This window comes from Maylandia zebra, linkage group LG23 (genome assembly GCF_041146795.1).
Source record: "Maylandia zebra isolate NMK-2024a linkage group LG23, Mzebra_GT3a, whole genome shotgun sequence".
Lineage (NCBI taxonomy): Eukaryota > Metazoa > Chordata > Actinopteri > Cichliformes > Cichlidae > Maylandia > Maylandia zebra.
The window spans coordinates 28,501,654-28,517,698 of NC_135188.1; the positions used below are offsets into that span (position 1 = coordinate 28,501,654).

General features: G+C 40.8%; 1 protein-coding gene across 6 annotated transcripts in view; it reads right to left on the bottom strand.

Annotated features, from left to right (window-relative positions):
* LOC101487296 (uncharacterized) overlaps positions 1–16,045 on the bottom strand; it is a 70,871-nt gene that overhangs the window by 19,304 nt on the left and 35,522 nt on the right. For 3 of the 6 annotated variants that reach the window (XM_012922474.3, XM_012922473.3, XM_012922472.3), the window contains exons 1-4: positions 14,484–15,015; positions 3,465–4,006; positions 746–826; positions 607–666 (exon numbers count right to left, since the gene is read on the bottom strand). In XM_012922474.3, coding sequence (XP_012777928.3) covers positions 607–666; positions 746–826; positions 3,465–4,006; positions 14,484–14,907 — 1,107 coding nt within the window. In that variant the 5' untranslated portion in view covers positions 14,908–15,015. Of the gene's footprint in view, positions 1–606; positions 667–745; positions 827–3,464; positions 4,007–14,021; positions 14,135–14,483; positions 15,017–16,045 lie in introns of those variants that run through there. The other 3 variants (XM_004563353.4, XM_076880029.1, XM_004563354.4) reach the window with 3 other exon arrangements.

Genomic DNA, 16,045 nt, shown 5'->3' on the forward strand with positions numbered 1-16,045 from the left:
TTTCAGATACTGTTCATCTGCTGCAGGTATCTTTTTGGGGCTGCCACTTCTCTTTTTGTCCTCCAATTGTCCATTTTCCTCAGATTTTTTAAGGATGTACTGAGCTAATAGCTCTTTGGGAATCATTTAGTCGTTACAAGAAAAATAAATACTAGTTTATGTCTGTGAAACTGTTATCTTTGGAGTTTTTTATAGATTTAACTAAAGAAATGGGAACAAATGATATGTTTTTGCGACAGGCTGGTAGCAACGACTAAAGATACAAATTAAATTTTTTGTTGTTGTTGTCTGTTATGTATAGACAAAACACTGGTTCATCCCTTCAGTTAGGCGCCTTTTTATAAGCTTGAATGATTCATAGTGTTACATGGCTTAACAAATAAAAAAGTTTCCTCTGATAATGGTCTGTTAAAAAGTAGCTAATGTCTAAAGAAAACTTTGAGAGACCTCCAGAAAGCCATTAATAAGCAATTCAATGCCTACAATTCCCATAATGCAACTAGGCCCTGCTGTTCCTCTTGAAATACATCTCGAGCTGAGATGATTTCAGAGACTGTAAATCACTCTTGTATGTTCATATAAGACATCCACAAAGCTCATACAGACCTTCACGCTGCCTCCCATCTGCCTCCTCTCGCCGTCGCCGCTGCCATAGTCACCAGAGCCCTGCGATACAGAGAAAAAACTGTGTTTCACAAAAGCCTTCTGGTGGTTTGACTGGAATATTGGAAACACAAGAACTCACAGTGTCAGAGTCGTCCTCATAGTCGCATAAACGCTCAGCTGACCGAGGGTTTCCCACCAGTCTCAGGTCTGCCATGTCACCCTAAAACACACAGACAGTGAATCCCACCATAGGTATTATCAGAAGCAGAGGTGGGACCAAGTCATTGTTTTGCAAGTCTCAAGTAAGTCTCAAGTCTTTATCCTCAAGTCACAAGTCAAGGCTCAAGTAATGTCAGGCAAGTCAGAGTCGAGTCTCAAGTCACTGGTGTAAAAGTCAGAGTAAAGTCACAAGTCTGAAACTTTGAATTTCAAGTCCTTTCGAGTCTTTAAAAAAAAAAAAAAAACGAAAAAAGAATGTTGTAGTTATGCTAAATGTAAATATTAGACCATGTGATTTTAAAATCTGTGTTTTCCTCAACGAAATAGTGAACTTAGAAAATATACACAAATTGTGAAATTGCACCTCTTTAAAATGCAGCTCAATTAAACTTAGCTCCAAGAATAATTTTCACCGACAGTTCTGAGATAAGCTGCATGTTATTCTTGGATGCGCTTGTAGGGCCGGCTTTAAAATCGCACGACAAAAAAATCATACACATTAAAAAAAAACTGTATCACCAACGTAGCCTGGACAAGATTTGCTTGTTAGATGAAGTCATGATCTCATCGTAGCAAGAGAGAAGCACCACCTACCGTTCTTTATGCAACTTCAACTGTCGGAGAAAGTTGGAAGTTGTTCCATCTCTGTCTGTGATTCTCTTCTTGCATGTTTTGCATATTGCAGTTCGGTTTTTTGTTGACTACTTCATAGTTTATGTACCTGAAAAAAATAACTCCTTGCAGCATTTTTGAGCGTTTTTTTTTTTTTTTTTTAATCTGGTTAATTTGATTGACTGTGCTACAGCTCACGCACACATACGTACGGAGTGTGGTTTGAATAAATGAATCAATGAACTGAATTAATGGTGCACACTTTCTATATAATATGTATGTTAAATTTTATATTTGGGGTGAAATATCAAGTCTTTTCAAGTAAACCGGTTCAAGTCCAATTCAAGTCCCAGGTCATTGGTGTAAAAGTCCAAGTCAAGTCACAAGTCTTAGAACATTTTTTCAAGTCAAGTCTAAAGTCATAAAATTAATGACTCAAGTCTGACTCGAGTCCAAGTCATGTGACTTGAGTCCACACCTCTGATCAGAAGCATGCAAATTTTATGAGCTTTAACTGCAGCCATCTTAATTTCTTCCACAGTTCTCCACTTCAAAGAGAGTCATATGATCACCAGAGTCCCTGTCTCAGAGGTTAAAGGTGGCACTACCTCCTTATTGTTAATGACACAAACCCTGGACGGAGTGCCGCAGGGCGACGTCACAGACAAGAAAGAACAGACTCCCAGATACCTCTGGAGGAGGATTTGTTGCTGTTTTTCATTTTTTCCTGTCAGAACTGTGAAACATCTCTTTAGCATTTCCTCTGCTGGTACCCTGGAGATTATGCGTACAAAACAGGCGTCTCATTCTTTTGCACCACACTGTTGTATAAAACAAAAACTGTTAAAAACTGTTTAAAAGTGATAATTTCTCTTTCCCGTTTTATAGCATTGCTGTAGCTTTATGCTTATTACTGAGATGAGTGCCATCATGTTGGTTTGTCCAATTCTTAGTGCGTTAAACTTTCATATTTCCTAAATATTGATAGTGATCAAATCCTCAACGCATAAAGAAGAAATCTTTTCTGGCGTCTTTATTTTAGCACATTTATTTGTGTGTTGGAGCAACTGAAAGTATGCTGAATTAGCCATGAGCGTTTCCTGTCTGCAGCATATATGTAAATGTACGTGTAACTGTATATGAATTATTTTGAAATCTTAAAAATGCAATTTTTGTCAACCAAGTTCTGCTGAAAGGATCCTTCCAAAAGAATAATGGTCACTGGTGACCTTTGACCTGGCTCATTTTTTAATTTACAACTTGCTCTTCTCAAAAGCTTTGAGGAAATGCAAAAGTCATTTTCCAGGAGTGGATTTTGCAGGGTAAATGGATGACTGTAGGTCAATACTTCCACTCACAGGATCAGGTAAAGTGATCCAGTCCAATCTACAAACAAGATGAGCCGCTGTAGGCAGGCTAAGCCGCAGCTTGGATGAGTCACCCTCTAGTCTTTTATACCCAATGAACAAAATTAATAATCATGCTAAAACTGCATGAGCTACAAAGTAACACATACAGATACTGTTTTATTGTTATTACTTATTTCTTTTAATCACTAAGCAGCGTTCAGTAAAAACCATGTTAAGAATCTATCAGCTCTGTTTCAAAGCAGACCTGAGTAAGAGCAGCATCAGTTAAAACTTTCAAATACTTGAAATCTTCTTCATGCATTTTTGGACTTCATGTAACCTTTAAAAAATATGATGTTGTCATTATTACTACTCAACCCACTAAGATTTTTGAGACATGTGACCATTAACCATGTGATGTTAACTTGGCTGCCATTTTTGACATGACAGAATCATGGTGACGGTGTGGGATCAGGGGAATAAGGCCCAGTCACACAGGCCCAGGGACCGGTCAGTGACCATCTAACAACCAAAAGCCAAGACGGAAAGATGAATATTTCTGGACTGGTTGCTGGCAGTCCCAAAGTAAATGATTGCTGAAGTCCCAGTCACAAAGGCCTACAGGTTGGTTATCATCTGGCAATCACCAAGGAACATCAAATCTGTGGATCCACTTACCAGGAACTTGCCATTGTCAGCTCTTCCCGCGTGACCCACAAAGAGTACTGATGCAGGGTCGAGATCCATGGGATCCGGCGAGCGCTCAAACTTCACCACCTGTGGCTCAGAGTCGCAGCCATGGTAGAAGGCCACCTGCTCCTCCATGACTGACAGCGAGAAGCGACTCCAGGTGTCCACCATGCTCGGCACCTCAAAGCTGGCAGCCTCGTACGAAGCCTCAGAGTCGGGCTCGGTGTAGAAAAACTGAACCTTCTGACGGCCAGCCTTCACCGCGCTGAGCTTGACAGCAACATACATGAGCTTCTGGGTGGCATCTGTGATGGAGAAAAGGATGGAGGCGGCAGGAGTGGAGGGCTTGACATGGAAGAGGAGGGAGAAGTGGCGGTAGAAAGGGCTGGGGACATGGACCAGGGCTCGCTGGCCCGGGACCACCGAAGGAGTGAACCGATAGGCAGGCTCCCCATTTGGCCCATAGGTGGTGGTGAACTCTTCTAGTGGAGGTTCTCCAATCAGCTGGAGTAAAGAGATGCCGCTCACTTCTGTGAGAGGGAGGAGACAGGAAGTTAAAACTTAGTGCACACAAATAAAAGAGAAAATTGACTTTCAGTTGCCAACCATTGAAAAAAAATGTTTTCAATGGTTTATATCAGTTGGGTGACATTTATGTTGTTGAGTAACAAGTAAAAATCCTTCATAAGAAGAAAAATGTACATAAAAACTCACAAACCAGCCAGTGTAATTAGTATTACACTCTCATATGTGGGACTGAACCGATAGTACTGATGCAGTATTATCTTTGTGCAGTAGAATTACACGTTGAAGGGTTTATAAGACGTATAGATGTAGCCTCTTGGTCTACAAAGTGAAACCACTGGAAAGTCATTTTAACCTGCATCCTTTGTAAAGGCCAATAAAATGACCTATAGTCATCCCAAGCAGCGTCGTGTTTCAAGACAGCAAGATGGCGAGGGCAAAAAAAACTCAACCTAACGAGCTGTGCTCCTCAAAGCTGCCACTAGCATAGCATGTTTACTGTGTCCATTATAAAAGGCTATTACATAAACATGTAAACATCTGCTGAATCTGATGGAACTAGAGAAAATGTGTATTCCCTGACAGGCTGATAGCAGGTGCTAGGTGAAATTGGTTGCACAGAGGTACATGGTGCTGCACTGAAAAAGTCTTTGCGATTGCTTTGGTTGCTAGCAAACAGCCACAGCCACAGTTTGCTAGCTTGCATAGATAAGACCAGCTTGTTTGAAAACACTCAGCTACTACTACTACTACTAAGCAGTAGTTAAACTATAAAGACAGAAAAGGAAACCCTTTACTTTCAAAATGAAAGCTTTTCCTTACACTTACTTGACACCGTTTTTCACTAGTTCTTGTTGGTTATTTCCTGAGTGTGTCAGCTTTGGTCTTAAACCAATGTATACAATCAGGTTTTTGGACAATGGCAACTTGTTTTGCAATTTTGCTTCTGTACACCACCACACTAAAGTAAATCAAATAATCAAGATGTGATTCAGATTAAATTCAAGGACTTAAAAAAAGTTATTGTAAAGTTATTCTAGTCATTTTTTACACAGTTGCCCATTTTTAAATGCTAAAAGTGGGCAAACTCAAATACTTGTGGCACGTTAAAGGTGTTTGAATGTTTTCTAACACTGGATTTTACTGGGTGAGGAGGCATAAATTTCACAAGTGCTTTTCACTGCAAGATTCATAGAGTTACGAGTCTGCTGCAAAAGTAGCTGCTAACTGAAGTGACCCTTGAAGATCCCATGTCTGGAACAACAAACCGAAAAGTGCACTGACACTGCAGGTCACATGCTAAAACCACAGATCCCAAATTCAGCAATGAGGGTGATTTAAGAACAAAACTTTCCCAAAAAAAACATGGCTACAAGGCATAGGACACACTCTGAGACTTCAATAGTGGGGCACATTAGTGGAAAAACTGCTTGAGTTTCAATTCCCACAGACTAAAATAGCCCAAAAGGGAAATGAGAAGCAGCAGATTCTCATAAATCAGCCTCACAGGGGAGAAGCAGCATTTTTTTTTGACCAGGATAGGGTTTGAGGCTTGCCATTGCACAAGTGCAATCTGTGCATTAAAGGCGTACAGAGGTCATCAGTAGTGGGGGTCTCCCACATTTCTTAGTGATGGGAATTTTATATGTTCACGTGTGGTCAATATTTAATGCCATTTAAGCCACCTTATTTTTCCCTTTGGGGGGTTTGTTTGCCTTCCACCTGCTTATGCTGCTGTCATGGATAGTAACAGGACAACCAGATCATAACTAACTGCTGTCAGCCTGTAAACTCTCTCGACCTGCGCAGCAGCTACAAGAAACCTGGCTCCTCTGGGATTATAGGATTTGATCCAACTGGAGCTTGAGATCGGCAGGGTGGAGGGCTTCTCAGTGAAGGCACCTGCTATTGGTTCTTCTCAAGGCAGCACAGCTGCTGCAGCTGTTGTGTGAGCTAAACCATATAGTGGTATATATTTATGCAGTTTCAGAAAATGACAAACGACAGCATAAATGTGAACTTACAGTTAATCAAAAATGGTAGACTGAAAATGAATTTCTCAAGGGAGGCCCCTACTCTAATTCCATACATGTTCACATCTGGAAGCTGTCTGGTTTTACCACAGTTCTCCCACTAACCCAACTCTACAGCCCAGTAACAGCGAAGTCTCCCATGAGGGAGGCTAATGTCTGCCAGCAAGCCATTAGCACTGTGGTTACAAGACCATTACATAACAATTACGCAAAGTTTTCTAATTTCTTTATCTGGGCTGCAATCTAGTCTCAGGCTTTTAATTTATTTCTGTTTCTTTCCTGTGAGAATGCAGGGAATAAGAAACATGCTTATTTTTAGAGTTTTTCCTGGCAGGATTTTATATTGTTTTACCTCTTCAGACATTGTAAAAAACTTTTAAACATGTTTTGATTTCATAAAGCACAAAATATTATGTATAAAGCAATAGATATATTTAATTACTTATTAAAAAGGGACAGTGCAGTTTGACATAGTTTCAATACTAAGAGCTGAGCTGAGGGAAAGGAGTCTCCATGTGTAAGACATGTTCATTAAATTCTACAGGCATAAATTTGCACTGGAAGAATGTTAAACTTTGTTTTATATGTCATAGCATCAAGAGGATAAAATAACCTGCACAGCATTTATCTCCAGTGTCTTTCTTCCCCAACTTTAGTATTTGTTTTTCCATTTAATAACGGAATAGTTATCATATATGCCCAGAATTATCCTTATTATACACTTTATTAGGTACACCTGATCAACTGCTCACACGACAACATCTCGATGCATTTAGGCATGTAGACATGGTCAAGACTACCTGCTGAAGTTGAAACTGAGCATCAGAATGATGATGCAAGGTGATTTTAAGTGACTCTGTATGTGACACGGTTATTCATTTGAGACTATTTCAGAAACTGCTGATCCACACTGAGTGGCAGTTGTCTGGGTAAAAAATGTGAAGGCAACATTAACCGTTACAACCAAGCAATGCAGAAGAGCATCTCTGAATGCACAACATGTCCAGTCTTGAAGCAGATGGACTACAGCAGCAGAAGACCACTCTTGACCACTAAGAGCAGGAAACTCAGGCTACAATTCACACTGACTCACCAAAACCAGACAACAGAAGATTGGAAAGTCATTGCCTGTCTGAGTTTTGCAGCAACGTCTAATAGGAGGGTGAGAAGTTGGCTCAAACGATATGAAAGCATGGCTCCATACTGCCTTATATCAACAGTTCAGGCTGCTGTTGGTGTGATAATATGAGGGATATTGCCTTGGCACACTGTGGGCTCCTTAGTACCAGCTGAGCATTGTTTAAACACCACAGCCTACCGGAGTGTTGTTACTGACCATGTCCATCACTTTATGACCACAGTGTACCATCTTCTGAGGATAGCACGCCATGTCACAAAGCTCAGATCATCTCAAACTGGTTTCTTGAACATGGCAATAAGTTCACTGTACTCAAACGGCCTCCACAGTCACCAGATTTTAGTCCAATAGAGCAACTTTCGGAATGTAGTGGAACAGAAGATTTTCCATTGTGGATGTGATCATGTGTCCGTGGCACTTTGACATGCAGCACATGTCCATATGGACCAAAATCTGTGAGGAATGTTTCCAGAACCTTCTTGAATCTATGCCACTTAGCACACCTTAGTGTGTTTAAGGTGTGCTAAGTGAATGGTGTTTGTCATAATATATATAAAACGTAACTTTGAGTTTATCAAAAACATGAAAAAAATGCAGTTTCATTGGATTGGCAAAGAAAAAAACAAAGTTTGATCCAAATGTTGCTACATTTTGATTTGTGCATTTAAGGAAGTGAAACCCCGCCTATTTTATATAAGTTATAATGACAAACAAACAAAGCTAAAACCACAGAAATTTGGCGTGTGCAATGAGCAGAACTGTTGCAAATTGGACAGTAAATTATGTTCATGAAGGAACTCCTCACGTTAAGCTGTTCAAATTGTTTTTTATGCTCTTAAGACATCAGCTCAGATCTCTGCATGGGACACCGTCGAATAATGAAATACTGATTTTTTTTTGTTGAAACCAATCACAGAAAGCTCATTTCTGACCTCCTTTCTTCACGCTAACAGTCCCCATTGTATGCAAGAACAGCCCACATCAGTGTTTCGCGGCCTTAATGACCTCATGTTCTCAGTTACAGGGGATTACTGGGGTGCCATGTGTGTATTTTCTAACATGTAACTCCAGAGAAATCCGACGCCTGCCTGTTTTAGCGTGTGAAGAAAAAGACACAGGCAATGAGAAGAGGCATGGACTGACAGATGGACAGACAGAGGGCGGGAGGGAGGAAATGCACGGCAACTGTCCATGGGAAAATGGACCATGAGGGACTGTTAATGGGACAAAGTGGACGGGCCAGCAGCCCGAACTGACTCAACGCGGCTGTTAAAACATGCAGAAATGTCACAGTGCAACTAATGAACTCCTCCAGAGGGTTAGCAGTGCAGAGACCTTCCCTCATCCTGGAGGGGGAGCATAAGAAGAGTTTATACTATCCTGTAAAATCTGCGCCTAAGCCTGAGTGTTACTGCAGTCAATGTAACCACACTGTGTGCTTAAATTACAAAGTACAACGGGCAAAGTAATGCAAGCATGTGATGGTTAAAGTGGCCTAAAATAGAGAAAAATGTAGGAAACTACACCCTCATTCTTGCTTGACCTGAAATGTCCTTTACTTGCAAAAGCAACTCAATCTGCCTTCAATAACTACACCAAAGCATCTACTGTGTCTGAACAATTTCAGTAATTTCAGTGTTTTGCATGAGGAATATTATGCCATTGTCCTGGTATTCCCAAAGCAGATCTTAATATATCTGCAGCAGAAATCTGCAGGTCTTGATTTGGAGAATTGAGGACGTGGGTAAGAATAAAATCCAGGACTCTTTATCGTAAAACACAACAAACACTTCATTCACACAGCTGGCCTGAGACTCGGGCTGTTAATTGCACTGAGTCTCGTCTGTGGCATCAGTTAACACTTCAAAAGGAGCCTGTGACACCTTCACCCAGCCTCTGATCCCCGCTCAGACTCTAATCCACGTCTGAATGAGCCCAGAGCCCAGCGCCAATTAAAGTTGATTGAGGGGGGATCGGTGCAGCTCAGATGACATCAGCTGGATTCTTCTTTTTGTTCACATCTTGCTCCTCGAAGAGGCAGAAGAGCTGAAAAGCTCGGGTTTTTGGCTGCCCTCCAAAACAAATTTGTCTATGTGAAGAATTTGAGAAGTATGAACGGTGACAGGTAGCACTGGTTCATAAATTTAGCCTGCAGCACATGTCGAAATGCATGATTTATTTCATCATCCGTTTTGCTAACAGGACCATATTTCAATGTGTCTAAAGCCCAGTTTTTATATTTTAAGTCTGTGCTAGCTCTCTTACTCTCCAATCTGCTACAGGGTCAAACCTTAACCGTTGCTGTCGTGATACATGTGTTACATGCATGAAGTAGGGCAAAAATTAATTACTCACAGAATGAATGTACTGAAAACTGGATTCAGTAAAAGCACCAAATCTGACTTTTAAAAAGAGGAAAAAGTGCAGAAAAACACTGTGCTGGAAGGCAAAGCTAGGGAATTATTACAAAACAGATATGAAAACTGAGAAAATATAATTTGATAAAGCAAACTGCTCTAATACGTTTTTGAGAGCTTGTTGCTTCTAACAGTTACCTGCAGACTGTTTCCAGTTTCCTTCTCTAACAGGCTCCAACACTCCAAGGTTTTTTTGTTAATATAAAAAAAAAAAAAAAGTTCAAAACATTTTTATGCATTATCTGTCATTTAATGGTTAATTACATGAGGGGAGTCTTTGCCGGGACGATTTTGACCCCCGGGCCTTATGTTTGACACCCTTTCTCTAATGTATTTACTGCCAAGTCATCTGTCAATTTGTTGTATTCTTCAGCTGGTCGCCAACAGCGTGAAAGCAAATAGCAAAGACTGATCTTTCAGGCCACTTAAAAGTTTTTTGCTTTGCTTTTCAGTGATGTTGAAAGCTTAAAGCTTGGGCTGCTGGTGGCACTACTTTTTATTTTTATGGGCTGAAGACAGGCTGACAACCTTGCTTTCACAGTCTGTGTTTTTTTAGGAACTAATAAGGGAACCAATCAGCAGCAAATGAGAAATAATGATAAACAAGCAGCTCACAACCAGCTCATTAAACTGCCGTCTCTTTTTTTTAATACCTGAGTCCTAACTGAGCACTAACCATGCAGCAGGAGAACCCAGAGGCCCTCCAGGGTGGGCGTGGCCTCTTGAACCTCAGCATCAGCTGGAAAAACTTTAAACAAATGGAAGTGACTCAGTGTCTGTTTGAGACACTATAAATGACACATAAATGGTCCAAAATGCATTTAAATTGCTTCCAAGTTGAAGACCCAGTATTTCCCCACTCACATAAAAGGCTTTCTTATACTTGTGCCTCATTTTGAATCTCTGCTCATCTTCTAATGGTGTCCCAAACACTCGACTGCATTCCATCAAGTGTGACTGGGTGAAAGGGTGGGTGACTGTCGTGCCCTCTGCCCTCCTGGCAGAGACTGCAAGCCTCCCCGTCTCATCCCATCACAACGCTCTCTTGTTACCGACCGCAAGACCGCCGCCCTTTCACCCAAACCGACCGCACAATCGTCACACTCAATCTCTCGGAGCAGACCATTTTCCCACCCACAGCGGTTATCAAAAATACCTTCCACAAGCTTCTCCCCACTTCCACCGCCACTGCCACCACAGATAGCCTGATTGTTTCCTCTCCATCTGGGAAACTATAAAACGCCATCCATCTGTAAACCTACATAACACACCAGCTGAATAGAAATGATGACACGATAACTCGAGACAGAAAAGCGTGGCTGGCATGCAGGAGTAGGATGTGATGGGAGGAATAGAATGATTACTGCCTACTGTGAGAAACCAACCTACATCTAAATGTAAAGACAACATCACGACTGAGAGCGTATACTGAGTGTTTTTGATCAAATGTAGGCTCCCTTAACCCTTTTGTCATCCCTTGTGCAGGTGTTTGGAAAATCACAGGCAATAAACAGTTTGACTGACAACCACAGGGACGTGTTATAACCCGTACACCCCGAGCAAAAACAGTGCAAAAGCTTGGCTGCATGCATACACCAAAGTCTCCAAAACGTACTGCAGTGCAGATTCAGGAGTCTGCTGTGGGGTGAAACATAGCTGTGTTGGTGTTTTAAAGCCACAAGTTGTTGTAAAGGTCATTCAAACATTTGCAGTAAGCATTCTCGTGGGAAACACACGATGAAGAAGGTTTTCATGTGGCAGAGGTCAAAGTTTTAATTTAAAAAACCCCAGGAATGTCCAGCCAATGACGTGTGCTGTTAAATTTATTAAGGCATTAAAAGGCTGAACAAGAGCCTCTGATATATTTGTCAGGGTTTCACTGCAAAAGTTTCTAACCTAATGTATATATGATTTCTAGTTTACAGTATAAACATCTAACATGACCAGAATCGATTTAAGTGTCATAAAAAAGATGCAGCTACCATCAAACAACTAGCAGGCATGCTGCTGCTGACTGCTACTGACTCTACACATTAAAAATGCCTCGTTTGCAGGAGACAAGACAACAACATGAACTGCTGCGTGCAGCCTGGCGACAACGGCGTGAACTCAGGTGTTTTATCATGCGTCAGGGGAGAAAGTGACACCACAGCAACTTCAGCAGTTCCAACATCAATGTTTTTGCATGTTTTGACCATTGATTTACAAAAAGTGTGTATTTAACATTAATCAAACCCATCTTCCAAATTGCAAGCTTTTTTCTGACTTTAAAATACAGAGGACCAAAACCGCCTAAATAAAATAATACATTAAAAATTAGAAAATGAAAAATAAAGATAATCATCTATATTTTTAAATTATGTAGGCAACACGTGTCAGCTATATGACAGTGTATACATAACTTATGTGTGTTGGTAGTTTCTCAGTTGATTTTTACCAGTATATTAACCCTTTAAAACTGGTCGGAGCGGGCACGCTCCGTTTTGCGTAACTATTTTTAAATCCCTGTAGAACTGGAACCACGTAAGCTAGCGCAATAATTTTCTTTGCAAACTGCAAAAAAAACTTTGAAACTGGAGGAGTTGTACTTATATCTTATGCCATCAGCTTGTCCTAGGTCACGGTTTCCTTCCACATATAGCTTTGCAAAAATTGCATAAAAAGCACTTGCAGCAACAAAAACATAATATTCCAGAAACACGCTTTGCTGATCTGATCAGCTATTCATAACACTTCCTATGTTGGAACAGACGTCAGCGCGAACTATTGCATGTCCGCCATTACCTGCCTGAAACCGGAAGTGACGTCATTTTCGCAGAAACGTAGTTTTTTACTTTCGGGGCCTTATAAGCCTACACTGGTGTTTTTAAAAGTCATGTTTGAGTTTATGCTTTTATTTATAGTTTCTGGGATGCTTAGAACTCAAATTGCACTGCTGGAAACAGTTTATTTTGATGCACATGCTGTTTTTTGGCAAATTTGCATTATAATATTTTTTCTTCGTTTTTCTTGCAGTATATAAACATTGGTGTATCTCAAAAATAAAGCTATGAAGACACTCAAAATAAATTTCCTGTTGTTGGAAACTTTTTTGTGCAACTTTTTTGTGTTTACAGTTTTGAGAGACAAGCCATCTTAAATTTTGCTAACTAGAAATATATGTGAAAAAAAAGAAAAAAAAAGAAAAAAGATTTTCAATTTTTTGGTAGTTTACTGCACTTTTTTGCAATTTGTGTAGTTATTATGCACTTAATGCATACATATTATTAAAGTTTGGGCTATAATGGTTGTATTGATGTATAGCAACTTGAAATGCTCCCAAAAATGGCACTACCGCATGTAAAAATGTAAAGATAACTCTGGTGGACTTGGTTCTATGGTAGGTCTTAAAGGGTTAATAATTAATTATTACAATTTACATTTAGATATGTTTTGGGGTGTTTTTGGATAAATATAAAATATACCAAAAACATTAGCATCTCACATACCAAACTTGATTACCTAACCGCCAAATAGTTGATCATATGATAAAACTTTTTTTTGGTACTCTGGGTCCTCTGTATAACAGAATTTCGATATTTATTACAGTGAATATGATGCCTTCATTCATTTTTGATATACTGCTGATCAAATGGAACTGCACTTAAAGTTTACTTTGATAAGAATCTGGATGTAAGAAAGTTGACTAAAGCCCTTTGTGACCTCAGAAAGAGGCGTGTGAAGACTGTGAAGCCTGAACTGAACCCTGCTTGAGCCTGTGAGCTACATAGTTGCTACTTACTACACCTGATCTTCTAAAACAAACTGATGTTGCATTATGGGTAATGTAGGCACAAGAATATAACAGATTTTTATTTTTTTAAAAGATGATGAATGCTCTTGTGCATTAATTGTGACAATATCCAAAACAGAATACTTTATTAACTATACTTCAGTAATTTGATCCCAGATTTTTTCAAAAGTGATGATGATTGTTTCTAAAACTTGTGAATTTACAGCCTTAGATTATAATAATTCATATATTTGGGGTTCTGGATTAAAAAAAAAGACATTTAATAATTTTATCCTGTGATTTGGAAAATTGAAATTTCTTACAAGCAACAAAATAATAAAAAAATTATCATTAGCCGGAGCCCCAGTAAATGTGAGGGTCATTATCTTCCTCTAATAAAACAAACCCACCAGTGGTTTCATAGTAGGAGGTCAAATATATGTGAAACTGTAATGTATAGCACCTGTAGTCACATGAGCCAGAGTACTTTATGGGCTCTATATGATCAAATTAAAGTGGTAAAAACATGCATCACGTTTAAAGCGAATCATGTGATGGGCAAAGACAATGATGCAGCTGGACACCAAAACAAACACACATAGACGCTCCGGATTCAAAATGTATCGTCACACAGGATACATTCTAACCCGCCGCGGTTACCTTTCCAGTTACTAACTGACATGCACACCGGACGCCCGGGCTCATGAGCTCTTTCAGGCAGGAGGTCACACTCCACTGGGAGACGCCCGTTTTCCAGGAACGCCCAGCAGCTGTCTTGCAGTGTGTGGCAGAAGCTGCGGCAGGGCAGATTAGAGACGGGGGATGGACACCTGGGAGTCAGGAGGAGGCAGAGGAATAGCTCTGCGCTGTGGTGACATTCTGCTTTTGTGAGCCAAGCCCACTCCTGTAGGACCGCCCCCGCCTCCTCCACTGAGGTGTGGTTGAAAAAGTTGGGCAACGAGAAAAGGCGTGGCTGTCTGCAAACGGGCCAATCAGAGGGCGCGGGGAGACAGGGTGGGCCATTCAATTTAGAAACGCCACCTCTAATTGTCACGTCTGACTCAAATCCATCCCCTTCCCCACCCCCAGACCCTTCCTCCACCCTCTCCCCCAAGAACCTGCCTGGCTTCATCGTCACGTCAGACTTCTCCGTCTTCTCCGTCAGGCCGGCACTAACAGTCCAGGTGGTCGTGGTCGCATCCCACGCCTCGACAAACTTACGGATGCCTGTGGCCACGTTGATGATTTCTTCCCCGACCCCGGACAAGTTGTCATCCTCCTCTTCTTCCTCCACCTTTGCACCAGCGGCAGTCTTAGTAGAACCTTCCTCCTCCATCATTACACTGCTGGTAGTAGTAGTAGTAGCACCTTCCTCCACCTGCTTTGTACTGGTGATCATTGCTACAGTGTGAGTGGTTAAAGTGGTAGCATCAAACGTAACCGCTTCTGTCTTTGTTTCTTCATCCGTGGTTCTCCAGAGCCAGGCCTCCAAGCTCCCGGAGCAGAGGATGAGGAGCAGCGCTGCAGTCTGGAGCCTCCTCCACATGGTGCTGGCTGTTGCAACAGCGCTGATTCCTCAAAGCACCACCTGTTAGCCAGACGGGCAGCAGTTAAATCGAGGCTGATCAAGGGCCACTGAGCAACCAGTGAATGAAAGCAGAGGCATAAAAACTACTCTGGGACCCTCCCCACTGAGCTCCCAGTGCAAACTCCTCCAAAAAAAAAAAAAAAAAAAAGGCCTCAAACTAAAACTCCTCCCCTGCGTGACTCCTGTGGGTCTCCTTAGAAAGCATACAGGCATGCTTTTTACCACATAGGCACACCCGGCCTAGACAGATGAGTCCTCTGCAGAAATATGGAGTTTTCATAAACGCACTGCAGATCATAAAGAAAAGGTTTAGTTCATACTCTAAAGGAAAAGCTCATTTTATTGGTGAGCAGGACTGAATAAAAGTAAATAAGTAAATTAACCAAAGAAAATATTAAATATTACTTTATAACCACAATTTAATAAAGCATAATGACAGGTTACGTTAATAAACTTAAGCAGAGATCCTACTAATTCTATTTTTAAATTTTTAGAAGGACGAGGCTCGCTGTTTCATGCTGCTTCGAGTCTTTACGCAAAACTACACTAACTGGTTGCAGGCTTTATGTTGGTTTTTTACCACATAGGCACAAGAATGGTAACTCTAAGCAGCTGCAGAAAACTAAACTGTGTCTTCAGAGCAAACAAATGACTCCTAAAGTCATTTCCAGCAGCCGAGATGCCAAAAATCCTTTCAAAATATGTACGACTCTTGAAAAAAAGCTGGGTCACTGTGCAATTATTTCCAAATCTCTTTAAGCTATATTTCATTCACAATAGTACACAGAAAACATGAAATATTTACAGTGGACAAAAAGTGAGTGGTACTAAAAAGAAACCATTGCAGGAACATTGTGCAGCTAATTGGGTTACTTAGCAACAGCTCAGATGATTGGGTACATCACTCTCCAAAACCTGTGTTTAAAATCGGTTATCAACGCTCAGTTCAAAAGCCTGAATCTCTGAAGGTGTGGAGGAGGATCAGTGCCTGTGGGATTGGCAGTTTGAACACCTGGGCGCCATCAATGCTTAAAGATATATACAGGGAGTGCAGAATTATTAGGCAAGTTGTATTTTTGAGGAATAATTTTATTAT